At 41.9% G+C, this 27,175-nt stretch overlaps 2 protein-coding genes across 11 annotated transcripts in view; one reads left to right on the top strand and one right to left on the bottom strand.

The window, feature by feature from the left end:
• The window catches only part of TTPAL (alpha tocopherol transfer protein like), a 34,795-nt gene extending 30,039 nt beyond the window's left edge, over positions 1-4,756 (top strand). For 6 of the 9 annotated variants that reach the window (XM_030309544.2, XM_030309543.2, XM_030309541.2 and 3 more), the window contains one exon: positions 443-4,756. In XM_030309544.2, coding sequence (XP_030165404.1) covers positions 443-721 — 279 coding nt within the window. In that variant the 3' untranslated portion in view covers positions 722-4,756. The remainder of the gene's footprint in view (positions 1-442) is intronic. The other 3 variants (XM_032592561.1, XM_032592560.1, XM_030309547.1) reach the window with 2 other exon arrangements.
• Positions 3,671-26,950, bottom strand: SERINC3 (serine incorporator 3). Of its 2 annotated transcripts, XM_030309537.2 has the most exons (11): positions 26,766-26,911; positions 20,844-21,005; positions 20,042-20,235; positions 18,612-18,691; positions 17,814-17,951; positions 15,097-15,266; positions 14,222-14,312; positions 13,237-13,417; positions 8,924-9,151; positions 8,139-8,297; positions 3,671-5,535 (listed from the first exon to the last, which is right to left on the bottom strand). In XM_030309537.2, the coding sequence occupies exons 1-10, from the start codon at positions 26,802-26,804 to the stop codon at positions 8,159-8,161; spliced, it is 1,422 nt and encodes a 473-aa protein (XP_030165397.1). In that variant the 5' UTR covers positions 26,805-26,911; the 3' UTR covers positions 3,671-5,535; positions 8,139-8,158. The 2 variants fall into 2 exon arrangements, with proteins under 2 accessions (XP_030165397.1, XP_030165396.1); XM_030309536.2 differs by lacking the exon at positions 3,671-5,535 and having other exon boundaries at positions 5,585-8,297; positions 26,766-26,950.
• Positions 26,951-27,175: the final 225 nt, after the last annotated feature.

Genomic DNA, 27,175 nt, shown 5'->3' with positions numbered 1-27,175 from the left:
CACATCCGTGGAGGGAGGAGGGAGACAGAGGAGCAGCAAGGGCAAGACTATGCCAGGCCCTGTGGGCGTGAGGTGGGAGCGTTGGCAGGTTGTACAAAGAGGAGCGGCACCGTCCAGCACCGAGAAGAGCTGAGATTGTAGGACAGGCTGTGAGTAGGAAGGCCAGGTCAGAAGATACCGTGGGAACCCAGGGGAGAAGCCCTAGCGGCATGGTTCCAAAGGGGTCGAATCCCGGATATATTTTGAAGGGCCAGCCAACAGTGCGTGGGTTATAAGGAAGGGAATTAAGGGTCCTCGGGCTTTTTGAGGAACTGGAAGGGCGAAGTTGCCGTCAACTGTTCCTTTATAAGGTCAACAGATGTTTGAGCGCCTACCTATCCTGCAAGCCACCGATCCTGATTAACCTGAGGACACGTGTGTTTCCATCTCATCCCCCCTTTAGTTTTTCCTCCACGGGTCTGACCTGAACTCTCTCCACACAAACCTTCCAAGAAGCATTCTCCCCAAGGAGTATGGGGGCACAGCTGGAGAGCTGGACACCACCGCCTGGAATGCGGTGCTGCTGGCCTCGGAGGAGGACTTTGTGAGAGAGTTCTGCCAACCTGTTCCCGTCTGTGACAGCATCCTGGGCCAGGCCCTGCCGCCCGAGGGGCTGAGCTCAGACGCGCAGTGTGATGATTCCCTGCGGGCCGTGAAGTCACAGCTATACTCCTGCTATTAGCCAGTCCTCTGTGAGTGCCACCATCTTTAAATCCTTTCCTTTTGCTTTGGGGAGGCACAAGGAGAATCTGAGGTGCCACGGAGACAGTCTTGCTCCTTGTCATTGAATTGCATCCTGTGGGGCTCTGAGGGTGAGCCACCGGGTAAGCCCTTGGTTACTCGAATTAATCCACGGAAGACACGGAAAATGTCCTCAGTGATTCCCAAATGTTTGGAATCTCGGTTTGCAACCATTAATCTGGAAGCTCTATCTGGTTCTTACAGATGTCGGAACAAGAAAAACCAGGACCAAAGTCACTTTGGTCCCACATTCAGGAGAAAACAACCTGACTGGCCAGTGGCGACACGCCTGTGAAATAACTTGGCCGAGCCTACCAGGTGGCCACACGTGAGACTCTGGGAATTTGTCTTTCGCATGAACCCTAACTAAAGACCTCTGTTGCGCATCGTGAAATTTCTAGTTTGAGGTCCAGACCCCAGCTGCCATCACTGGGTTTGGAAAGCACCTTAACTCAATCGTGGGAGCATCAGGACATAAGCAGCACTTCATGATCAGATTTGGGAGCGAGACTTCAAAGCACCTCTGGGATTCACTGGTTGACTCTTGCAATAGAAACTGAAGTTTTCCCAAACCCATAAAGCCTTAGCCCTGGTTCTCAATAGAATCATACAGGATCCTAGAGGTATATGATTTTACTCAACCTGAAACGCTGGATGTGAGACCTGAGTAGCTAAAAGAATTCTGGCCCAAGAATTAAGAGACCAGGGCTCCAGCCCCAGATGTGTGACTGTAGACAAGACCTGGGCCTCTGTGGGCCTCACCTTTCTCATCTGTAAAATGAGGCTGGATGAAATGATGCCTAGGGCTTTGGCATGACGTTCTGGGATTTGGTTTAGTTACTGAATGTTAGATGTTGGCTTTCTGCCTAGAAAAATTGATTTTCTTGCCTCTAGATGCAAGTGGTTGGATCTTGTTTTGTGGTACATCTGGGCCTCTCCAAGAGGCGTATGTCACCATCTGGCCCTGCCTTTAAGGAAACTAGTATGTATATTCTTGGGACCTGGCAATAACGAACTTCCTTCTTGCAGGGAGGATTAAACTTGAAAAGGGCAGGTGAGATGACCAGGGTTTGTATGAATTCCTTCTATCCCTGAGGCTCTGGTGGTACCTTGTAAACCTGGCAGCGGGGAATGGTTAAATGACTTGAGTGGGATTCTTAAATTTTGGTCTCTGGAAATTATTGCAAGGGCAGGTTATTGCTGGATCACTTCTGGGGCCCCCACCCTCGCAGACCGTCTTGAGTCTCTGCCTCTGGTGTGGGTGGACAGACCTTATCCAGCGAGACTGAATGTTAGTTCTGCATTTCAGCACTTTAGACCTTTGCTGTCAAAAATTTAGCCTTAGCCCACGCATCAAATTAAGTGGTTCATTTGGTGGCTTTTGACCTATTTTCTTTTGTATTCATTCCTTGAAAGTCATGGTGTTAAAAAGTGACGAGTACTATGTGTTGTATAAGTACCTTCTCCATGCATTTATTAGACCACCAGGCAAGGGGGACAGCTCAGTTAGGTAGAGAACGGTACTCTGAAATGCAAAGGCCAGTCTATTGTTAATAAGCTCTTCATCGGTATAGTACTGTTTAAAATGTCTGGAGAAGTTGGTGGTGGAAATTATTCACCTCATTAGTGCCAATTCCAGAGAAAGATCCTTTCACCATAGATACTAACCCTGAATCCTCGTGGGACCTGGCAGAGCTGGAAATACCCAAGTGCATACCCCTGGCAGCCTCCGGTTCCATCTGCTGATGACAGTGTGACCAGCATTGCTGAAAAGATCAAAATAGCACAAGTAGGATGACTAAAGTAGATGGTTCAGAACCCAACTGCTTGGAGGTGGGAATTGGTTAGAGGCTTTCTCACATCTCAAAGAGGAAAGAGTTTAAAAAACAAAACCAACAGCAAGCTACAATGAAGGACAAATGAACCATTTGGCCCCACCAGGTTTCCAAAGTTTAAACTCTGCATTGCATTCCTGGCCGGTTTTGCCCGTGTCTATTTGACTACAGAAGTTTATATGTATTTAAGCTCACCTGGACAAGTATGTGAGAGACCGGGATGCTGCCCGTTTCCGAGGCCTCTCCAGTTGGACCAAGGAGCTGTTGCATTCAGCTTCTGAAAGGAGTCAGAGCTAAGATCTGTCTGCCTTCTGCAGCTTCAAAGAGAGATCAAACAGCTTTGACACCTCAGGAGGTTTGAACCAAGCTGTGAAACTGGGACTGCTTGGGTGAAAATCAAGGCAGTTTCTGTGTGGCTTCGCCAGGCATTTGTGTAAAGTTTCCCTAGCAGGGTGAGGGAACAACCAAGGGAGCACCCAGTGAGCCTGACTCGGTAGTGGGGGTACACTGATGGGCCAAATGAGGGAGCATCCGGAGACCTGGGAGTGTCTTCCTTCAGGGAAAAATTCTGGCCCATTTCACCAACACCTGAAAAGTAACTTTTCCCTAAATTCAGGGCACTGTGGTATAGAAAAGGGAAAGGGATGGTGTATCAGGAGACCCGAGTAATGGCTTTATGTTACCGTGGCCTTGGATGAGCCACTGAACACCCCTGAATCACATGATAAAAAAGGATCTACACTCAGCTCTGAACCCTCTGTTTTCGGCATCAGTTGGCTTTACTGCTACAGGGACATTGTACTCTGCCTTTTGGAGGCCTTTCCTGCCTCCCCCCTCCTCCCCTGCCAATCTGGGTTACTTTATAGGAAATGCAGGTCTGAATGAATCGACATCTGAAGCTGTCAATGCCAAATGACTCTGTAAACTTAGGTAAGATGGGGGTCTTCTTCCTCTTCTTATACAGAATCTGGAAAATTGTGTCTCTTCCTGGAATCCTATTCTGCCTTCACAGGGGGAGGCTGGAGGAAAGCTACAGAAACAACTGTGCACACCTCTGGCTTCTCTGGAGTTTATTTGCTTTTGGCAGAAGTGGCTTTAGCGTCCCCAGACTTCATCTTGCTTTTACAAGGAGCCACATGTCCTTAGAGGTTTACAAACACTTCGGCTTGTTAAGATACTACATTTCTGCCAGAGAGAGAGGACAGCAAGAGGTATTGTCCCTGAACTCCTGTAAGATACTGAGCCCTTTCTGAATTCTCCCTGGGTGGGCAGTTTCTTTAAATGCCACGGGATTCTCAAGGTCAGTCATGAGATTACTTTTTCATTTGGGGAGGCAAAAGCTGTAGTACTGTTGTGGCATTATTAGAATACTTCATTTTAAAGTGTTCAGCTTTTAAGGTTTTCTCTTGAAGCCCCCTCTTCCATTTAGGAAGTGAAGTGTTAACCAAGGTCATGGCGTTAAGTGTGGCTGTTCTGTGGCATGAGATATGTGGAGACACCAAACAGAAACCTCTCAGCTGTTCGGGAAAGTTGTCAGTTCTGGTGATGCCTCTCAGTATGGGGATCTGTTAATTTCATAAATCCATAAATCCAAAGTAAATTCCTTCCTATTCTCCCGACTCAGCAATGGTTTGCTTGACAGGCCAAGTAACAGGCGTCATCAGATCCAACATTCCTCCTTAACAGATCTTGTTCCACAGGAAGGCCCGGTGTGGCTCACGGTGGAGATGCTAGTGATGAATTTACCGTTTGACGGCTGCTTTTCCTTTGGTCTCCCTGGCCAGCATGTTTAGCTAGGCAGAAACTCAGCTGCCATAGGGGATTCTTGTGGATTCGCTTACAGCTCATGGCAGTGGAATACCCGCAACCTCTCTCCGACACCACTCCGACAGGGCCGGAAGGTGGGCTAATCTTCTGACCAGACTGGGGCACCGTTTCAGCCGCTGGTCACATTCCTCGCTTCAAACTGAAATTCAGTTTAGCTTTGAGTGTATGGACACGTGGTGGTGGATTCATCTACTTCAGTGTTTGTTCTGACCAAAAAGTTTATTTTTCTAGTGCATTTTCTAAGTCAAAGTGGTGAAAACATGTAACTTTAGTATGCATGACTGGGTCTGAAACAATAAAAAAAAATCCCCGTAGGTTATGCGTGGAGTCCTTTTGCGACAATGACAGTTCAGACAGAGGTTCTGAAGTTTTGTGATTCATGGTACATGGCGGCTTGGGCAGAGCCTCCTTCCACGTCAGATAGGGAGAGGCCCTGTGGCAACACCATGCACCTCTAGACTTGGGGCTGGCCACCTCCGAAGATCGTGCGCACTTAGAAGACCCCAGCATATACAGAGAATGGTGTTCACTGCACACAATGGTAGAGACAACATGCAAATGTTTCAGTTCTTAAGGCCCAGCTGTACTTTCTGGAGGGGGCTCAGATTCTTCCAGGGATAGCTAACAGTTCCTGGTGCCAGTAAGCGCTGGGCATCCATTACGTTAAGTGTTTCACATAGATAACTTCATTTAACCTTTAAGCGTACTTAATTAATAGTACTGCAAGGTACAGAGAAGGAGGTACAGAGGGAGGGAAACGAGGTACAGAGAAGTTAAGCAGCTTGCCCAAGGACACACAGCAAGTCAAGTAGTGGAGCTGGGTTTCAAAACCAGGTAGTCAGACTGGAGCCCAGTTTCTCTTGATGGTTAGAGCCAGGCCGTGCGTGCCTTTTACTGTCTGATCTGATGATTCGAAATACTCTCCTGTTTCAAGTATGATCCAGGGCTTCTTCAACATGCTGACATTATTTATGCTTATGTATAATTCAGCACTCACGTGTACAATTCACTTGAGTCTTGAGTAATACCAGGTTTCCTAGCAACAGGCCAAGTTATTCTTAGAGTACAGCCAAGCAAACAGGGATACTGCTCCCTAATTTTCAAAGGAAATTTGTTATTTCAAATTAATATCAAAGTTATCATCATGAGAAAAAATAAGAACTTTATTGGACTCTGTTACACTTATTTTACAATTTAGTATTGCTTTATTTTGCATTACATAAGGTGGGGGATGTTACACCGTCATGTTTTTGACATTCGGGACCTTTAAAGGTCTTAATCTGGCTATCCTTACTATTAAGGAAAAGTGGGGTGTCTGCTTTACACTGGCAAAGCAAAGGGCTAAACCCCCCCTTTTTGCCCCCCAACTCTCTTGCTACTCTATCTCTATACCTTGATATAAAGCACTCTTTTAAAACATGGTGGTTCCAACAATTCCTGGCAAGTGCTGCTTCTCTACCCCATCCCCCAACCTCCATCCCAACTGAGATGGTGCCCTTTGTGTCCTACCTGTTTAGTTCTGTAAGAACACCTTAAATCTGGCCTCCGTCAGACCGTGGCTGAACACCTCTCACCTGTGAATGCTGTCTAGTCTCATTTTAGCCCACGGCCAGACCAGCAGCTACCACTCGAGTGTTTACAATGCACTGAGCACTTTGCAGAGTAACTTTACACTTTTAAACAATCTTATGTACTAGGTACTATTTTTTATTCAAACGAGGAAAATGCTGAGGTTCAGACAGAGTCACACAGATAGTCACCGGCCCAAGGTCATAAAGCATAGTATGTACTCAATAAATATTAGCCGCCCAGTTTGACAGACAGAAATGGCAAAGCTGGATACAAACCCCAACAGTCTGACTTCCAAGCCTACGTTCTTAGCCATTCTTAAGGGACCAACTCCAGCCTTCTGGTACAATTTGTTCCTCTTCTTGTCTCTCACCATATAAATGGAACCCCACGGACTCAGATGATTGAAACCAGCATCACTCCAGAATCTGCCTCTCCCTGTATCTAATCAATTGCCAGTTTTAAAATTTTAATTACTGAGTAGCTCAGCTATCAATTTCTCCCCATCCTCATTTTCACTCCTCTGTTTCAAATGGTCCGTGGCCTGCCCCGGTCTCATCTCTAAATGCCTTCTCTACGTGTCAGCCGCAGTGACTGAAGACCATTTGTTTACGTCACTATGAATATGCTCCCTGCTGCTCTCAATGTAAGGTTCAAACTCTTCAGTGTGGGTTGTGAACCCCTTCGTGACCCAATCCCTGCCTCTTCTCCCCATTCCAGCCTTACCGAATGGGTTTTCATCTCCCTGCCTTTGACGTGCAGTTCTGTCTACCCCTCGGCAATGCCAGCCCACTTCCCCAATTCTCTCTCAGCTAGCTCCTAACAATCCCTGGCCTAGATGCCACTTCTTCCAGGAAGCCTACCAGGACAACCCCCCCCCCCCATCACCTCAGGCACCTCTCCTTTGGGTTCTCCGCAATTCCTCAATCACAGCACTAATCACACCATGCTGTACACCTGTCAGCTCATTTTCGCCCTCCTCTAAACTTTAAGTCCAAGATGGCAGAGCTGGTGTCTGTCACGAGTAAAGTTGTATCCTCGAACCTGACAGAGCCTGGTACGGAACAGACCATTCTATTCTACCTCCTTGTGTGCTACCTCTCCTGAAGAAGTTTCCTGACGGTGCCCGCCTGCCTTGCCTCTCATCTATGCAAGTGTCTTATCCAGGGAAGATTATTAGTACAATTTTTGGATGAGTTCAAGCCTTTACTTACTAGCCAGACCTTACGTTTTAGAAGGGACAGGCACATTCTGCTCAATGCTTGATAAACCCGACTGCCCATATAGGTCTAAAAAATATAGGATGGCTGCTAACTCATAAAAGCTGTAAAAAAAAGGGGGGGGGGGATCCTTCAAAGCTTAAGTCTCCATTTTAATCAAATAACTTTATAGTGCAAATATAATAAATTCACATGCATTTACTTTTACATACTCATATAACAAGATAAGTACATTGACCTAAAGTCGCACTGTTTTCCCAAGTGAATCTTCATTTTAACCAAACCTACAAAGCGCTTATGGAAAGCACTTCTGGCAAAGCTATAATCGCGCAGCATCAATGCTGTAGTGTAAAACACGAATTGAACAAACTCAAGCTGTAGAAGCAGTAGTCACATCAGCCACCCTGCTCTTCTGGGGAAGGACCCACACACACACTCCTCCCCAAGTACTATGATGCTACACATAGTAGGGGTTTAAGGACCGAACAGAGTGTTTGCATCACACAAGTAAAGACTTCACAGAGGAAACCCGTCATAGAAATGGTGGTTTTTGTGTTCGTTTTTTGCTTTTTAAGGATACTGCAATAGAAATATATTAATGATTGGCCTCAAATATCCAACATTTTTCTTACATTTTAAATCAAAGTTGTAGGATCCTATAGGTCTCAATAAAGAACTCTTCACAGCACAGCTGTGGTTCACTTTAAAACGCAAAATGTTCCCTTTGCGATATATCCTTACAAATAAACATAATATACATATAAATGAAAAGTTCAGATCCTGCATCAAGCATTACTCTATCTTGCCCTCTGATACAAACCTGGATATAGTCAAATTTGCAAACTGTTCACTTAATATTTTAGTTGAAGCAAAAGTAAAATAGATATGGGCTTTCAGCAAAGCAGACCTTTATGAATTCTCAGAGGCTCAGCTGAAGTCACGATTGGTGAGGACGAGTGGAGCCACAAGGGTCCAGACATAAAGGAGGAGGCAGACCCAGCTGGAGCTGATCTTGACCCACACGGCTGGCCACTTGCTGGTCATGCTCTGGAACTTTGCATCGGGACTAAGAAAACAGAAGAGAGTCAAGTAAAGGAGCCTGTTATCAGTATCCAGGAGCCCCCTGGCCAAAGCCAAGGAGGAGGCTGACACTACTCTCTAGTAAGGTTCTAGGAGGAACTTGAGAAAGCTGCTATTATTACTTTTTTATAAGCAGGGGACTCTGCCTCTCAAAGAGCTTTTATCTTCTTGCTAGCACAAAGAACTCTGACTACCGTATCCCCTGGGCAAAGTTCTTTAGGAACGTCTAGCTATTCTAGATATTGGCAAAAGTCTACATTGAAATGGCATCCCTCAAACTTGCCTTCTGTATCACATCATTACTTTGACCGGAATACTCTATATGGCCACACATAGAGGAAAATTAGTAAACAAAGATGGGTCAGGCTGCTTTATGTCATGATTTTCTCTCTCAAGTAACTCAAGTCTGGAAGGGGTCTCCATGATTTGTACTGTAAGAACTCCAACTGGATTTTAAATCCAATAGGAGAAAAACTCAAAGGCACTTCAGAAAAGAGCACTGAACACAACTTCATGATATGGGCAAGACAAGGGGGTTCTGGGGTCAAGCAATGGATGGAGATTTTCAAGGGGGCCAAGTGGTCTTCCACCTGGTTAGTCTGTGCCTCCTACCTGTACCAACTGGTCAGGGTCATCATGATGTACAAGGAAGCCAAGGAGAGCATGAAGTGGAATAAGAAGTAGCTGTACTGCACTCCTTCTTTCTCATTGTCCACAGCCCGCCGAGGCTGTCCATCTTCTTCATCACTGCCACCATTGGTGGTTGTATCACGGAGGATCACGCTGTCACTTCCTGACAAGGTCAGCTTACTTACTTGGCTATTGTTGGAAGTGCGGATGCTGGAAAGTGATCCAAAAGAAGACAAATCAGAAAGGGGCTAGGAGGTGAATTGCTGCCATTGGCCTATATACATGACGGTTATTCCTGAACTACTATTTGGGGACTGAAGGCCTTCTGGAGGGCTACCTGTCATCACAAGACAGCAGGGGTGGGGGCACCTGGCTGGCTTACTCAGTACAGCACGCGACTCTTGATCTCAGGGTTGTGAGTTCAAGACCCACATTCAATGTAGGGATCACTTAAAAATAAAATCTTAAAAAAAAAGAGAGTACTTTTATCAGTTACTACTTGATGGCTTAACTGCTTAGGAGTTTTCACTATGCTCTCAATGTCTGCTTCCATGACTTCACAAGTGCCTCTTCTATGCTTGGAATACACCACCCACAAACCTTCTCCCAGCTAACTTACTTATCCTTCAGTTCTCTATATGTCACATCTTCTAGAAAGCCTTCCCTGATATCAGTTCATCACCAGGCTGGGTTAAAATCCCACAGCTCCTTATGCTTCCCTCTGCTGTAGCACTTACCATGCCTGTCTTTCTTGCTAGTCCTAGAACTCCTCAACAACAACGACCGTAGTCATCTCTGCATTTCTAACAGCAGATGCTAACTGTAAGTGTGTTAAATGACTGAATAAAAAAAAAAAAAAGTACATACAACTAAAGGACAAGAACCACACAATCATCTCAACAGACATAGGAAGAGCATTTGACTAAAATCTAATAATGCCTTTTCCTGATAAAAACACTCAACCTAGGAATAGAGAACTTCCTCAAACTGATAAAGGGCATCTATGAAAAACCCAGAGCAGACATGCTTAATAGTGAAAGACTAAAAGCTGTCCTGCTAAGATCAGGAACAAGACAGGTAGTCTACTGTCCCCATTTCTATTCAGCGTGGTACTGGAGGTTTGAGTCAGAGTAATTAGGCAAGAAAAAGATAAAAGGCATCCTGATTGGAAAAGTAGTAAAATGATCTCTACTTGCAGATAACTTGACCTTGTACATGGAAAACCTTAAGGAATACACATACTATTAGAATCAATAAATAATCTTGCAGGACACAAGATCAATATACAACAATTCTATGTCTATACATTAACAATGAACAACCTAAAAGACAAATTAAGAAGACAATCTCCCTATGGGGCATCTGGGTAGCTCAGTTGGTTAAGCGTCCAACTTCAGTTCAGGTCATGATTTCATGGCTTGTGAGTTTGAGCCCTGCATCGGGCTCTGTGCTGACAGCTCAGAGCCTGGAGCCTGCTTCAGATTCTGTGTTTCTTCTCTCTACCCCTCCCCCACTCACGCTCTCTCTCACTCTCTCTCTCTCAAAAATAAACATTAAAAAATTTTTTAAATTAAAAAAAAATCGAACTTATAATACTTAGAAATGCAAAAAAAAAGTTTAAGACTTGTATGCTAATAACTCTAAATCACTGATAAGAAACTGAAGACTTAAATGAAACATCCTATGTTATAAACTAGAAGCCTTAATAGTGTTGAGATAGTAATACTCCCCAAGTTGACGAACAGATTCAATGCAATCCTTATTTAAATCTCAATTGAACTGACAAGCTAAACCCAAAATTTACATAGAAATGCAAGGGACTCAGAATATTCAAAACAATCTTGAAAAAGAACAAATTTGGAGGACTCACGCTTCCTGATTTCAGAACTTAGTACAAAGCTACAGTAATCAAAACCGTGTGGTACTAGAATAAGGATAGATACACAGATCGATGAAACAGAATTACAAGTCCAGAAATAAACCATTACATTTATGGTCAATGGATTTTTGACAAGGATACCAAGACAACTCAATGTTGGAAAGAATGGTGTTTTCAACAAAGGGTGCTGAGCCAAGTAGATACCCACACATGACAGAATGAAGCTGGACCCCTTACTCAAGTCATATATAAAAACAATAAAAAGACAAATAACCCAATTTAAGAGTAGGCAAAAGATCTAAACAGACATTTCTTCAGGATATACAAATGGCTAACAAGCACATGAAAAGAATGCTCAATATCATTAGTTGCCGGGAAAACACAAATCAAAACTGTAATGGAATGCCACTTCACATCCTCTAGAATGGCTACAACAAAAAAAAGACAATTACAGTATTTTGATTAAGAACTGATGAAACTGGAAGACTCATACGTTGCTCCTGGGACTGTAACATGATGTAGCCACTTTAGACAATACTTTGGCAGCCCGGCCATTCTACAACTAGGTATGTATCCTAGAAAATTTAAAGTGTACATCCACACAAAAAACTTGCACGCATATGTTCATAGCAGCATTATTCATGCTAGTCCCACAGTGGAAACAACCCCAAAACGTCCATCAACTGATAAAGGATAAACAAAATGTGGTATATATGCACACAACAGAGTATTATTTCCAACAATAAAAAGGAATTAAGTACTGATATGTCATAACATGGATGAACCTTGAAGACATTATAGTAAGTAAAAAAAACAGTCACAAAAGACCATGTATTTTATGATTCCATATATATGAAACATTGGAATAAGCAAATTTACAGAGACAAAAGGAGATTCATTTCTGCCAAGGACTGGAGAGGGAGGGAATAGAAAGGTGACTGCTAATGAGCATGGTTTCTTTTTGGCAAAATAAAATGTTCTAAAACTGATTGTGGTGATGGTTGCACAATCCTGTGAATAGACTAAAAACCTGAGTAGTATAATTAAAAAGGGTGAATTTTATAGTATGGAAATTATATCTCAAAAGCAATACACAACACGTTAGGCCAAAAGCAAAACAAACAAAAAAGATCAGACAATATAACAAACACATGAGCACAGCTGTGTTCCCATACAACTTTATTCGCAAGAATAGGCAGCCAGCACAAGGGCTATAGTGTGCCAATCCGTATTTTAAGCAAGCATCAAAAAAAAAAAAAAAAAAAAAAGATAAATCTACACAAAATGTGGAAAGCTGTCCAAATTATAACAACAAAGTTCATATCTGAGAATACTACATGGATTTATATGGTACATTCCTAATTGATTTTAAGTTATTATTTATCAAGTGATATCATGTATATAACTATATATAAAATTGTGTATATTTCTACAGATACAAATAGATTGACAGACACTTAAGTATAAGCAAAGGGGAAAAGTGTGAACTATTATGTACCATATAATGTTAACCATGGAAGAGGTAAATTTGGAGTGAGGATACTTTCATTCTCCACTTTATACTTTTCTCACTTGTCAATTTACATAAATATATCCTTGCCCATTTTTACCTCATATTTTTAATTATTAAAATAACATATGCTATTATGCAGAAAATACCAATAAAAATGGGTAAGAAATGAATCACCTTTTATCTATACATTTGCTTATTCCAATGTTACATATATAGGAGTGCAAAGTGCTAAAATAGGTTATATCTGAGCTCTTGGATTAACTAGAGACTTTAAGATTAGCTATAACAGAATTCTGTAGTTTTGGGTTTTTTTTTTAAGTTTATTTATTTTGAGAGAGAGAGAGTGTGCGTGTGCACGCATGGGGGTGGGGGGGGGGTTGGGGGGAGGGAGAAAGGGAGAGGGAGAGGGTTAGGCAGAGAGAGGGAGGGACAGAAACCCAGGCAGGCTCTGCGCTGACACTGCAGAGCCCGACTTAGGGCTCGAACTCACAAGCTATGAGATCATGACCTGAGATCCAGAGTCAGACACTTAACTGACTTAACTGCCACCCAGGCACCTCTGTAATTATTTTTTTTACAATGATCAGGAAATAAAGATTTTCTTACAAAAAAATATCAACCAGAGCCATTACTCTAATTGATCTAGGGTCAGATGAAGACTTTATCCTCTAGTGAAAGAGAAGGTATCTCTATGTCAGTTTGGAAGGAATTATTTGATGAGACAATTTACTGGGCTTTAAGAAATATCCATGGCTGGGTAACTGAGGCAAGTCAAGGGCTTCCCATAAAGAAGAGTTAAATTGTTGTTTTTAATTCCTCACACTGCTTTTTGAAAAGAAAATAGCTTCTTTGCTCTATTATTAACTGTCCTAAGAATCTTGTCCCAAGTACTTTTTAACTTACCTAGAATACAAAAGGCAGAGAACAAAGCCTGTCAGCCCAATAAAATTCTCTAGATCCAGATGATGCCCACTCTTTGAGGGCGGACCAGAGGTAGGGACTACAGCAGTTGAATTTCCAGGAGCCAAAGTTGGTGCGGTCATGTGTGTAACAATGCTGAACAGGCCAGGGTTGCAGGAACGATCTGAAAATGGAAAATTTATTACCCTTAGAACTCTTCTTGTTCCAGGAAACGATTTGAGGGATATGCTCACACATTTATTCAGTCATGATGTATAGCATGAGACTGCTATACTTAAAAGAACCTGGAAACTTAGACATATTTGTGTTGCAATCAGTGACTTAGTTTTAGAAAAAAAGATGCAACAAAATATTTGTCAAATTTCATAAATGTCAATCTTCATTTTACAGATTTTGAAGTTTACTGGCAAATCTTTTTGCGTCTATAGTTTTACAAAGGCTTTAAGCGCAAGGAATTTTTCCCTAGTTTTGTTTTTACATAGTTAATAGGAGTACAAAACAATAAGTTGAGTCATCATTGGAAGGTCTGCAGTAACTGTTTTCCTTTAAAACAAGTCCGCAGAATACCCTATTGAGTGAGACACAATGCAAAGGAGATTTCTCACAGTCATTTCTTCTAGAGCCTTAACACCAAAGTGAAATTCAATTAAAAAATGCTACAGAGGGCCAAAACAATGTTGCCTTGTCCAACTCTTAACTAGTCTGACTTAGTCTAAGTTCAGGGAAAAGCTTAGACTGTATAAAGGACTGTGGTCCTTCAGGCTATCAGCTATGAACAGCTAAGAACAGACATGAAGAATAAAACTTGAAATGTAAGTATCTGCATCATAGTTAACACTGTACATTGGAGTGAACTTTTTTGTTTGTTCGCCTGTTTAATGTTTGCTCTACCTCTAGTTTTGCACCTGCCAAGAGTAATTTCCTACTTTCTTCTCATCAAATGAATGTGCTATCGACATTCCCTTACCAGGTTCATTGGACATGGCTGACCAGGTGAGGTACATGGTGTACAGGGTGATGAGAGAGGACTGCAAGAGACCAGAACGAGGCTGGTGTTCCTGTGAAATCAAAAAGAAAACAATGCCACAGGAACTGCAAGGGCTGACTTCCTAAAACCCAGTGGATTTCCCTAGGCTCCCCTGAAATACTATTAACTGAGAACCTGCTGATTCTACTTGACAGCTGAAAGATGAAAGGTAACCTGTCAGTCTGAGTTAGCCTGAAAAAGAACCGAGAAAGAGGAACCATGTACTATTGGTTCTCAAGGGATTTCATAGTCCTGGAATTCCTGTATATCCCACAGGGGCTTGATTTACTAGTCCCTTGGTGTAGGAGAATCTAAGCTTAGCTCTGGCCTAACTAGCTACCAGGTGATCCATCATCTCTCTGCAACTTCAGCTTTTTCATTTTTGAAAGGAGAGGCGATGTCTCATATTCTTTTCATATTTCTCATCTACAACTCTACGAATTTTTTAAGTATGGTTTTTAAATGGTGAAACTTGCACACTTGAGTTTTATTTTTAAATACTAAAAGCAATGATTTTCTAGTTTAATATCTTGGCTAAGGTTTCCTAAGAATCACTCGCGATGTAAAGTATTTTATAAGAGCTATAAATTTTCAGGTTACCTAGGGTTTTTTTTTTTTTTTTTAAATGACAGGGAAATTATTCACTCAATGGCACACTTTACAGTTACTAAGTTATAATTATAAAGACTTTATCATAATATGGGAACATATTTAAGTACATAATCTTAAACATAAACTCACATAAAAGTTTATGTCAGTTAAAGTTTAGCATCAATTAAAAATCTGTCACAGGAGGATGAAGCAGAAGACCATACCTGAATTTTTGGGTGGATGGATATAACAGAAACCACAACGCAAAGGACCAAATTAATACTAATGAAGAACTTGTTCTCCGTGCAGCCATCCGGTTTGGTGTAGTATGCATAGAATAACCCGACAAACACGACTGATAGGATGTAACAGATGCTTGTGACGGAGAGTAAAGCTAGAAAAAGGGAAGCCAACATGAATGCTCATGATTGTAACAAACTTTTCTAATGAAGACCAATTGTCTTCTACTCCATATAAAAATAAAGACACATTATTTTATTGTTAGGGTGGTCAACATCTTACAGGAAAATTACAGGAGACCCAAGGCTGATGTTTCAGACAGCATTAGAGGCAGCTCAATGTTAAATTCAAAAATCCACCAAGCAACTGAATTCCCTTCCTAGACTACCTTACTTGATTCCATGGGTTGAAAAACCAGACATGTGATCATTCCAGCTAGAGTAAACTCCAACTGTATGCAAAGTAATGTTCATTGCAAGCCTTTCTTAGGAACCTACAAAACTGCTGGGCCGTCAAACTGGCTGAGGTCCAGTAAAGCTAGATGCCAGGGATGGTGTTAGCAGAAAACAATGGACAGGCATCTTTTATGATGTTTGTCCTCTGCAGCTACTGCCACATAAACCTGTTTCCTGTCACTGTGAGACCACATCATTGTGGGAAAGTGGTATATTTGCTCTTTTTAAGTACCTAAAATAATATTCCTTTCTGTTCACATGGACAATCAACAATTAGCTGTGTAACTCTGAAAATTAGAAAACATGACAGAGTAACAGTATGCTCAGACCAACTATAGCAACATTGAGCTCAATTAACTTATACTTAATTCACAGCAGACTTATTTGAGAAAACTAGTTTCCATTTATCATAATCTCCATGGATTTTACATGTTTAAAATTAAATGATGTATATATTACTATCAAATGATAATGTATATTAAATTATTAGCATACTTCCTAATGTTTTTCCATAAGAACATGCAAGATTTCTCTACTTTTTAGTTACTCCAAAGTATGGCAAATGCTCAGCTCATTATCAAATTCTTCTAAAGTTGAGTGAGTCCAAATGAATTATAAAAAATGGAAGTAAATAGAGGGGCACCTGGGGGGTTCAGTTGGTTAAGTGTCTGACTCTTGATCTCGACTCAGGTCATGATCTCATGATTCGTGAGACTGGTTCATGAGATTGAGGCCCATGCTGGCCTCTGCACTGACAGCATGGAGCCCACTTGGGATTCTCTCTCTCCCTCTCTCTCAAAATAAATAAATAAACTTAAAAAAAAAAAAAAGTCTGGAAAGACATAGACTAATATGTTAACAGTGAGTATTAATTACTGAAGAGTTGGATTATGGGGGAATGTTTTCTTTTGTGATTTTTGGTTTTCCGAGTTCTTGACACAGAGCAGCTATTACTTTTTATTTTTTTAGTGTTTATTTTATTTTTGAGAGAGAGACAGAGTGTGACTGGGGGAGGGGCAGAGAGAGAGGGAGACACAGAATCTGTGCTGTCAGCACAGAGCCTGACGTGGGGCTCAAACCTGAGAACTGTGAGATCATGACCTGAGCCCAAGTCAGACGCTTAACCGGCTGAGCCACCCAGGCGCCTCGCTATTACTTTTATAATGGGTGGAGGGGCAGGAGCTGGGTCCTGGTCCATTTATTTTTTTTAAATGAGGTATGCTGGGTCATTGCCCTTAGTAAGGAGAGAACTCAACTCCCACCCCATTGTTACAAGCTGTATATCCCATTTCCACCCTAGAAATTTTAAGTGCCCTTTTTCTACCAGAAAGCTTTTACAAGGGGTGTGAGTCATATTCTGAATAAAGCAGTAAGGACTGTTCACTTCTATCTGCCTGAGGGATGTGGGCAGATGACCTGTATGTATAACCCACCTGAATCCCCTATGGCAACAAGGAAATCAAAACCAAAACTACATCACTATATACAACTGTTTATCTAAACACATCTAGTTACATTATAAATCTCAAAATAAATGAATTGAGAGAAGCCAATGATTTATGTTATCTGTGCTTCCTCCTTCTAGTAATGTATACAATTCAGAACTGACTTGGGGCGCCTGGGCGGCTCAGTCGGTTAAGCCTCCGACTTCAGCTCGGGTCATAGTCTCACAGTTCTTGAGTTCGAGCCCTGCGTCGGGCTCTGTGCTAACAAACAGCTCGAAGCCTGGAGCCTGCTTCAGATTCTGTATCTCTCTCTCTCTCCCTCCCTCCCCTGCTCATGCTCTGCCTCTCTCTGTCTCTCAAAAATAAATAAATGTTAAAAAATTTAAAAAAAAAAAAAAAAAAAAAAAAAGAACTGACTCAACTGGAAAACTGTAGTTTTTAAAAAGCTCTCATTTGGAAGTTTATACATTTAAATCAATGAAGATTTTTACTGCACATCCTATTTATTTTTTTGTTTCAAGTTTTTATTTAAATTCTAGTTATTAACATATATGACAATATATGATAACAACATATATGGTAATTCTAGTAGTAGAATTTAGTGATTCATCATTTACATACAATACCCAGTGCTCAACACAAGTGCTCTCCTTAATGCCCGCCTCCATTTAGCACATTCCCCCACCTACCTCCCCTCCAGCAACCCTCAGTTGGTTCTCTATAGTTAATAGTGTCTAACGTACATTGTGTTTAATGTAGCATAATGCAGTATGGCTCTTATAGGTGAGTTCAGATACTTACCAGCATACCAACACCTTGGATTTCCTTCTTCCATTCGATTTACCCATGATTCATTCACAGAGTGAGCAAAGTCTACCAACAGCACTAGCTGGATGAGGATGAACAAAAAGGCCCCTACCATGCCAACAACAAACCAGGCTACAAAGCAAAAGAACAAAGGTATTCTTAACCACAGGAGTAACATTTCAGAATATCACTGTCCAACATTTTAAAACAATTTCAATTCAAGTAAGAGGTGGTAAAGAATATTCTGTCTCCAGCAGCACAGCAAAATTATTCCAAATCCAAACTCAAAGGCATTCTCTGAGAAGTGTTTTGTTGGGTTTCAGACCTTTTAAAACTTGTTCTAGCTTGTGCCAAGGGGAGCCTGGGATCTGACATTCCAAATGGTACAATAAGCATTTTCCTTTATTTTACAAGGGAAAAAAAAAAATCACAGTGGAAATCCACAGAAGTCACTTGATGTTATGGTAAGAAAGCAGATTAAGACAGGGATATGAGCACATATGAGTTCCTACAGGTCCCTATGTTGACAAGCTCTCTGATTAACTTTGTACTGCCAAGTGAGAAGGTAAGCTATATTAAGATACTGGCAAAATATGGTTCCAGCTGAGAAGTGGGCTGAATGCCTCCTGGGTTTATACAATCAATTACTATCTTAATATTAGTACTGAGTCATATAGTTGAATACCACTTCATTCAATTGCCAGTTCTGCAAAACGAGTAATGAAAATGTAGCTTAAACTCCATCATTTGTAGAGTCTGTGTATATTATAATTAACCCCCTTAGTAGCATACCTGTGGCAAAATGGCCCCCAGGGATATAGAAAGAGCCAACCATGATACCAACGATGGCAGCAATTTTGAAGAACCAAAACCTATTAAAATATAAAAAAGTACATTTATGAAATGTTAATTTTTGCTCTTATGCTGAGAAAAGTGAATTTCTGAAATGCAAAAATAAAGACTCAGCATTTCCAACATGATTGTCTGGGCTTATCCCTTCATTTGATATGAAGCTGTTTCACTCAATCTTTCATACAATTTAAAGACAAACATTAGCCCAGAGAACAAATCACTCATAGATGTAAGAGAAAAACACATAACTTAAGAATTTCCCTACATTTAGCAATTAAAGATAGGAATTTTTCTAGAATTCTGGGGCATTCTAAACTAACAATGTTAGCTAAATATGAAGCAACTAATTATTGGATCTAGGAAAAAGTTATCGTCTAATCCTTCTTTCACAATACAGGACCTAAGTGCCTTGTGCCCACAATCACACAGTTCATCACTGGCAAAGCCAGGACCAAAGCTGGCTTTCAGTTCATGATCTTTAAAGACTGCCTTGTATGGCAGAGTGAAAAGAATCAGGCTTTGGAGCTGGACAGACCTGAGTTTCAATCCTACCTCTAACTCTCACTGGCTCAGAAATCTGACACTCCAATCTCTCTGAAGTTCAGTTACTGCATCTATAAAAAGGGGATTATGATACATATAAAGTTTACAGAACTTTCAGTCTTCAAATAAAAATTATTTGAAACCGGGGCGGCTGGGTGGCTCAGTTGGTTTAAGCATCCGAATCTTAATTTCGGCTCAGGTCATGATCTTGCAGTCCAGGGTTCGAGTCCCACTTTGGGCTCTGTGCTGACAAGTGTGGGGCCTACTTGGGATTTTCTCTGTTTCTCTCTCTCTCTCTCTGCTCCTCCCCCACTTGCGCATTCTCGCTCTCTCTCAAAATGAATAAATTAAAAAAAAAAAAAGAATTACTTGAAACTAAGAAGAACTGGGGGCAGTCAGGAATGGAAAACGACAGACGTGTAAATCAGTGATCCAGTTTATTTTTCTGTATACTCTTTAATATATCAGGTACATTTTTCTCTTTTAACAATAAAAAGTGTATGTGTCTGTGTGTGTGCAGTGCCTAGCACAGTGCGTGAACTGTTTTCGCGGGTGTTTGATAAAAATCTAGGAACCTGAAACAAAGGTATTAAAAGAAAGGACAAGATTTTCCTCATCCCCTCTACCCTCTCTGTGCTACAGAGCTCCAACTGGAAATAACACTGAAACAACCTCACATGTACAATAGGTCAGAAACAGATCAAAAATATATGTGGACCACCGATTCATACACTCTACTGCTTCCATCCGAATAGCAACATTAACTGCTCAACAGGAGGATCCACGCCATAATATAGCAAGTAAATAATAAAATAAATTGTACATACCCATTGTGTACTGCTGCTCTGGGATCTTTACTTGTTTTTACTTTTAACATGAGCAGAGAGAAGACAAAGAAAAAGATGGCCAAGGCAAAGTTGATCCGATATACAGCTTTATAACCAACCAGCACGTCGCAATCTTGATCTGCCTTTATATCAGCCACCTTGATTTTAAAGCCCCCTTCACAGAATCCAGGGATCTGGAAAAAGCAATTGCAATGTTATGGCAATATCCACATTTAAACGAAGATTCTATCCCATCACAAAAAAAGCCTCGATTTCTAAAACTGACTGCTTCAACAACTGCAAGACTGTCCTGTGGGTCTTCACTTTTTGCCTTCCAATTCACTTGCAACCTTATCACCGAACAGTAGAAACAACTTGTATTTTGCAAATAAAAGTGAAGTGCTCTTTTCTTATTGATGAGGTTATCTCCCATTTTGCCACAAATTTTCATGGCAACTGACTCCTTCCACAGGTGAAGGTCGAGTCTAGGTAAATGTTTAAATCTGAAACATACAGGGAAAGATAATGTTTTCGTGTCACTTTTAATATCTTTCTCTGAGTTGTGACATGAGACTCTGAAGATGTTCGTTCTGACGACCTTTATTTCTGGAAAAGGACTAACCCTTTCATAGTCTATGTCTTGACTATACCCAAAAGTAATTTAAAAACCCAACAATTACAATGAACTTGACTGAGTTTTACAATGGTGAAAAGTTGGGACGTTAATCACAACTAAAATTGTGCCAACTGTAAAAATAATACAAATAACCAGCACATTAAGGCCACTGTTACTTCTCCTTACCTTCTTCAGCTGAGACTCCATCCCTTCTGTCAGCATGATACAGGACACAGCAGCGCCCAGGAAGAGAATGAAGGCGTAGATGAGGCGGGTCACCGTGGAATTCTTACTATTGGGGCAGCAGCTACACAGCAGACATGACGCACCACTGCAAAGGCACGGAACCTGCGACAAGCACACCACAGCCATGTGAGACCTCTTTCAGTGGACCTCTTCGTGTCTTAAGTGTCACAGAGCAGAAGATGAGGAGTTCGGCCAGGTTTTCACAGCTTTACCTGAGACAGTTATAGCTGGGAGGAGGAAGTGATTAAAAGCACGGATTCTGGAGTCAATATTATTTCTGTCACTCTACCTCAGCAAGTTACATAAGCTAAGCTTATTTCTCCCTCTGTAAAATAGACTCAATAACAGAATCTTCCTCCCCCACACATTGCTGTATGAAATGAGTACTCAACACAGGCCTAAAACATGGAAGGAGCCCAGTATATGTTAGTTATATTCACACAGAGAGTATACTTTTTTGAAAAACAGTATATATTAATACTGAGAAGAATAGGGGCTCCTGGGTGGCTCAGTCGGTTGAGCATCCGACTTCGACTCAGGTCATGATTTCACAGTTCGTGAGTTCAGGCCCCACGTCGGGCTCTGTGCTGACAGCTCAGAGCCTGGAGCCTGCTTTGGGTTCCGTGTCTCCCTCTCTCTCCCATCACCACCCCCCCACACACACACAACTTGTGCTCCTCCTCTCTCTCTCTCTCTCTCAAAAATGAATAAACGTTAAAAAAATTTTTTTTTAAAATACTGAGAAAAATAAAAACCTAACTCCACTTGCTATTTAAGGAACCTAGTTACCAAATCTGGTATTATAACATAAAGCAACATTACATGGAAATCATCGTAAATAAGGTTAGCAAGAGCCATTTAGCTCCTTTCGAGAGTAACCTGGAGAGTCCTTACAGAATCACCATTTGACCCAGCAATTCCAGTCCTAAATAGATACCCAAAAGAACCGAAACAGGTATTCAAACAAAAGCCTGTACACGAATGTTCAAAGCAGCACTATTTACAGTTGCCAAAGACAACCCAATGTCTATCAACTGATGAATGGATACATAAAATGTGGTATATCCACACAATGGAATATTACTCAGTCATAAAAATGAACGAAGTACTGATATATGGTACGACATGGGTGAACCTAGAAAACATCATGCTAAGTGAAAGAAGCCAGACACAAAAGGTCACATACTGTATTTCATTTATCTGAAATATCTGGAATAAATAAATCCAGAGATGGAAAGCATTAGTTTCCAGAGGCTGGATGGGGGGATGGGGGTGTGAAGAAATGGGGAATGACTTCTTTTTTTTTTTTAAATTTTTTTTTTTTTCAACGTTTTTTTTATTTATTTTGGGACAGAGAGAGACAGAGCATGAACGGGGGAGGGGCAGAGAGAGGGAGACACAGAATGGGAAACAGGCTCCAGGCTCCGAGCCATCAGCCCAGAGCCTGACGCGGGGCTCGAACTCACGGACCGCGAGATCGTGACCTGGCTGAAGTCGGACGCTTAACCGACTGCGCCACCCAGGCGCCCCGGGAATGACTTCTTAATGAGAATCGAGCTTCTCCTTTGGGGAAGGAAAATGTTCTACACTAGACAGATGTGATGACAGTACAACACTGTGAATGTACTAAATACCACAAAATTACACACTTTAAAATGGTTAGTTTTATATTCTGTGAATTTTACCTCAATTGAAAAAAAGAAAAGTAACCTGGATCTCTGGTGAGCATTCCAGAGGAAGGCATAATTTGAGTCATTTTTATGTAGGCTTAATTAGGAAAGTGCTTGAATTGCTTTCACAGGTGACATTAAGTCACATCACAAGGGCAGGCTAAAGTCAGAATCATCAGCAGAAGCAGGAGATGTAAATTGTAGAGGACACAGGGCGCCTGGGTGGCTCAGTCGGTTAAGCGTCTGACTTCGGCTCAGGTCATGATCTCATGGCTCGTGAGCTCGAGCCCCGAGTCGGGCTCTGTGCTGACAGCTCAGAGCCTGGAGCCTGTTTCAGATTCTGTGTCTCCCTCTCTCTCTCTGACCCTCCCCCGTTCATGCTCTGACTCTCTCTGTCTCAAAAGTAAATAAACGTTAAAAAAAAAAAAAATTGTAGAGGATGCTGGTCTCACAGTATGGTCCCAGTCTTTACTTTTTATAGATGGTACCTTGCGTGGCCTTTATCATGGTTTTGTGTGATCTGGAGCAAGACGTTAAGCTTCTTAAAAGCCCAGTTTTCTCATCTGTAAAAATGGGCATTAACACCACCTACCCAAACAGTTACTGTGTGAAGAATGAGCTAGTATCAGGAATATCCAGCAAGTAGCATAATGCCTGACACAGCAGGGGCTCAATATTATCACGGTAGCCATTAACATGTGTTACTACAACAACCATGGGAAATTGATCACCCATATTCAGTATCCAATTCTTAACTATAATCTGGGCCAAAAGACCCAGAGGTCTGTAGCTAGCCAGCGACTGGAACAGAGGTTTTACAGTCAACAACGACACTAATCGCTTCAGGTTTATTTTGTCTGCATCCACACACTCCTGACTCTCTGTAGTTATTTATTTCTGGCCCATAAAATAATCTCATAATAACTGCCTACTGTTTGTTATGGGTTGAACTGTGTCAAATTAGTATGTCGAAGTCCTGATCCCCAGTACTGGAGAATGTGACCTAATTTGGAAACAGAGTCACTGCAGATGTAATTAGCTAAAATGATGTTATGCTGGAGAAGAGTGGGCACCTAATTAAACATGATTAGTGTCATAAAAAGGAGAATTTGAGCACAGACATGCAGCATGGGAAGAATACCAACTGAAGACGAAGGCAGAGATCTACAAGCCAAGGAATATCAAAGACTGATACAAACCACCCGGAGCTGGGAAAAAGGCATGGAATAGATTCTCTCTCATCACCCTCAGAAGGAGCCAACCCTGTCGACACCTTAATCTCAAGACTTCTAGCCTCCAGGAACAGAGAGACAATAAATTTCTGTTGCTTAAGCCGCCTAGTTTGTGGTATTTTGTTATCGAGCCCTAGCAAACTAACATACCCACTTACTTGTTTATAAATATCAGGAGACTTTAAGTACCTTTAGGAGGGACCACCTACTGTTTGTCTCCTGTATCTTTACACAGTAGGTACTCAATCTGTGGAACAAAGCTGTCCTACTGTTATTATCATTTCCCTATCTCAGTAATATGACAACTCTATTCTTCCTGTTACTCAGGCCAAAAACCGTGGAGTCATCCTTGATGCCTTCTTTTTTTTCCAAAACCATCACCCAATCTGTGAGCACATCAGCTTTATCCTCAGAATATATATCCAGAATCTTTTTTTTTTTTTTAGTTTTTATTTATTTATTTTGAGAGAGAGAGAGAGAGAGAGAGAATATTCCAAGCAGGCTCTGCACTGTCAGCACAGAGCCCAACGCAGGGCTGAAACTCATGAACTGGAACTCATGAACCGTGAGGTCATGACCTGAGCTGAATTGAGGGTCAGATGCTTAACCGATGGAGCCACCCAGGTGCCCCTATATCCAGAATCTGATCACTTCTTAGCATCCTTAACTATCATGTTGGTCTGAGCCACTACTATCATCACTCACCTGGATTAATTGCAATGGCTCCTGTCTCACTGCTGAAGTGACCCATTCAGAAGCCAGAGTTGGTATAGGTTATTTTAAGATGAAGACATTTGAGATTCAACAGACATGGGAAAAAGCCTTCTTGGAGCTTTCTTCATCTAACTAAAAGCAGCAACTTCTAGGATATGAAGCTGCCATAAACTCTCTCTCCAAGAGTTTTATGGCCATGAAGAAGATAAAAGACCTCTGCACCTACACAAACAAGTATTATCACAAACTTCCTTATCTCCTGTTTGTTCTAAAAACCCACCTGTCTTCTCTAAAGAAACCTATCCTATAAAAGCCCTTTTCTTCTCCCCTATTAAGTTAGGTATATAATAAGCCATATTTTCTAACTACCCTTTTGAGTTATTAATCACTGAATGATGAAAAACATCCTGTGTATATGTGTGTTGCATGTGTACATAGCTCTTTTTTCTTGTGCTAATCTGTCTTTTGTCAGTTTAATTCACAGACCCCCAACCACTAACCTCAGAGGATGCAAAGAACGTTTTTTCTCCTTTACATTGCTCTCCTCTTTCTTTTCTACCATCTGTTCTCCACACAACCACCTTGTTAAAACACAGATCAGATCCCATCATTCCTCTTTTCTATAATGGATCCCTCTGTCACTTTAAGAGTAAAAGCCAAAGTCCTTAAGTTATCCTACAAGACCAAACAATAGGTTATCTACAGGATTTGGCTGGCTCCCTGCTACCTTTCTGACTTTATTTCCTATTATTCTTCCCTTCCCTCATTCCATTCTCTGGTACACTGCACTTCTTGCTATTCCTGTTGAACAAAAGGGATTAATAAAATATAAAAGCAACTTATAGAGAGAAATGCTTTGATGGCATCAATTCAAATCTTAACTTTACAACAAAGACAAAATGTGTTGCACGTTGTTAGGATTAAAAAAAAAAAAAGACATCTTTGTTTCAAATTACAAATCACTCCTTAATTAATTACCTTCTTAACTATATTTCTTCCTAAATCTATTTTGCAAATAGCCTGACCCACTAGTGGATCATAAAATTCAACCAGGATTTGTTTTAATGTGAAAGAAAAATTGTACAGCAGATGGTAAAGGTAAAATTTATTTCATGAAACTTGGGTCTAATTGGGCATATTAAATCGACTACATAAAATTTATTTCTTATTTTGGGTCAAGGTCAAAAAATTGGAAGACCACTGCTCTCAAGGAACCTGCAAATGACTAAACACCCTTCCGATTTAAGGTCAACAGCCTTAAAGAATGGAAGGGCGCCAGGCTGGCTCAGTCAGAGGAGCATGTGACTCTTGATCTCAGGGTTGTGAGATGGAGCTCTACTAGGTGTAAAGATTACTTAAAATCTTTAAAAAAAAAAATGGAAAATACACTTTGTCCCTAAGAAATGGTAGTATAATGAGTTGAGATTGAGTCCTTGATCAACAAAATCAGCTGGGAAGTTATGAAACAAAAAAATGATTTTAAAGAATCATGATCCTCAGGGTCAAGTATATGAGGAAACTCACCATATTCTCGTCCCTAGATCCTAAACTTTCCTTTTTAAAATAGGCCGTTTACAACCTACAAAGTGATTCAACCCAATTTATTCACTTTATCCTCACAGCAGCTCTCGAGGTGAGGAACGCTGGAGTGATTATCCTCATGTTACAGGAAGCCAGAGATAAATGCCTTGGACAAGGTCTCAAAATGTTCACGCCATGGCTTCCAATTTTGAATAATAATCCACCAGGCTTTCTTTCCTTTGCACCAGAACTGCATACAGGCCTTGGTTAAAATCCCAGCTCTGCCACATACTCTGTAGCATTGGCAAATCCATGCTATGGGATAAATATATCATTTAAGCCACCCAAAATTAAACGACGCCACCTTATGAAGGTACTTCGAAAAGAAGCAGAGCGCCCTCGCCCCGGAACTGTCATTCCGCGGTTCAGGTCCCAGCTCCAGAGGAACCCAGAGGCCTGAAGGCTCACGGGGGCGGGGCAATCGAAATTGTAAACAATGACGGCCTGGCCTCCTACGTTCCCCCTACAAACCCCGAAGGCGAGCCGCGTGATCCCAATCTCCAGGGGCAATCACGGATTTTGATTTGGGCCCCCGGATACTCTGTGCAGCCCAGGGCCTGTGCCCCCCCACTCCCGGCCAAGGACCGACAGAGTCTGGGCCTGGGACTCCCTGTTGCCCTCCCCCAAACTACACGTCCAACGGAGAGATCAGACCCTGGACTCACCCAGCTGGCGAGGGAGAAGACGCCCAGCACAGCCCCCATGGTGACGCCCGGTGATGGAAGCGGCGGGTCGGTAGGCTTCTAGCGCGGTGGTAACTGCCAGTCGAGGCGTCTCCCCAGAAACGCGACGTTTTCTCAGGCCGGAAACGCGCGAGTTGCGTCATTGCGCGACCCCGCCCACCGCCCTCAGCCGCTGCTGCCAGAGAGAGCCTCTGTCATTGGTAGAGGGAGAAGGCGGAGCTAAATCGACCTGGCCGTATACGGGAGGCGGGGCTAAACCAAGCCAGAGGGGAGGGAGGAGGCGGGGCTAACCTGACCAGTCGCTGAGGGAGGGGGCGGGGCTAACCCGGCCTTCGGTGAGGGAGGAGGCGGGGCTAAACCGGCCTGGAGCTAAGGAAGAAGGCGGGGTTAAC

Source organism: Lynx canadensis, chromosome A3, assembly GCF_007474595.2.
Source record: "Lynx canadensis isolate LIC74 chromosome A3, mLynCan4.pri.v2, whole genome shotgun sequence".
Taxonomy (NCBI): Eukaryota; Metazoa; Chordata; class Mammalia; order Carnivora; family Felidae; genus Lynx; species Lynx canadensis.
The sequence above is the reverse complement of the archived record's forward strand: the minus strand, read 5'-3'. Positions and strand labels throughout refer to the sequence as shown.

Excerpts from the sequence above, each read along its gene's own strand:
- SERINC3 (XM_030309536.2), bottom strand. The coding sequence starts at position 26,804 with ATGGGGGCTGTGCTGGGCGTCTTCTCCCTCGCCAGCTGG. Across the intron at positions 20,236-20,843 it reads TGGAGTCTCAGCTGAAGAAG|ATCCCTGGATTCTGTGAAGG; the intron begins GTAAGGAGAAGT and ends TGCTTTTTCCAG. Across the intron at positions 15,267-17,813 it reads TCCAAGGTGTTGGTATGCTG|CTTTACTCTCCGTCACAAGC; the intron begins GTAAGTATCTGA and ends CCCTTTTTCTAG.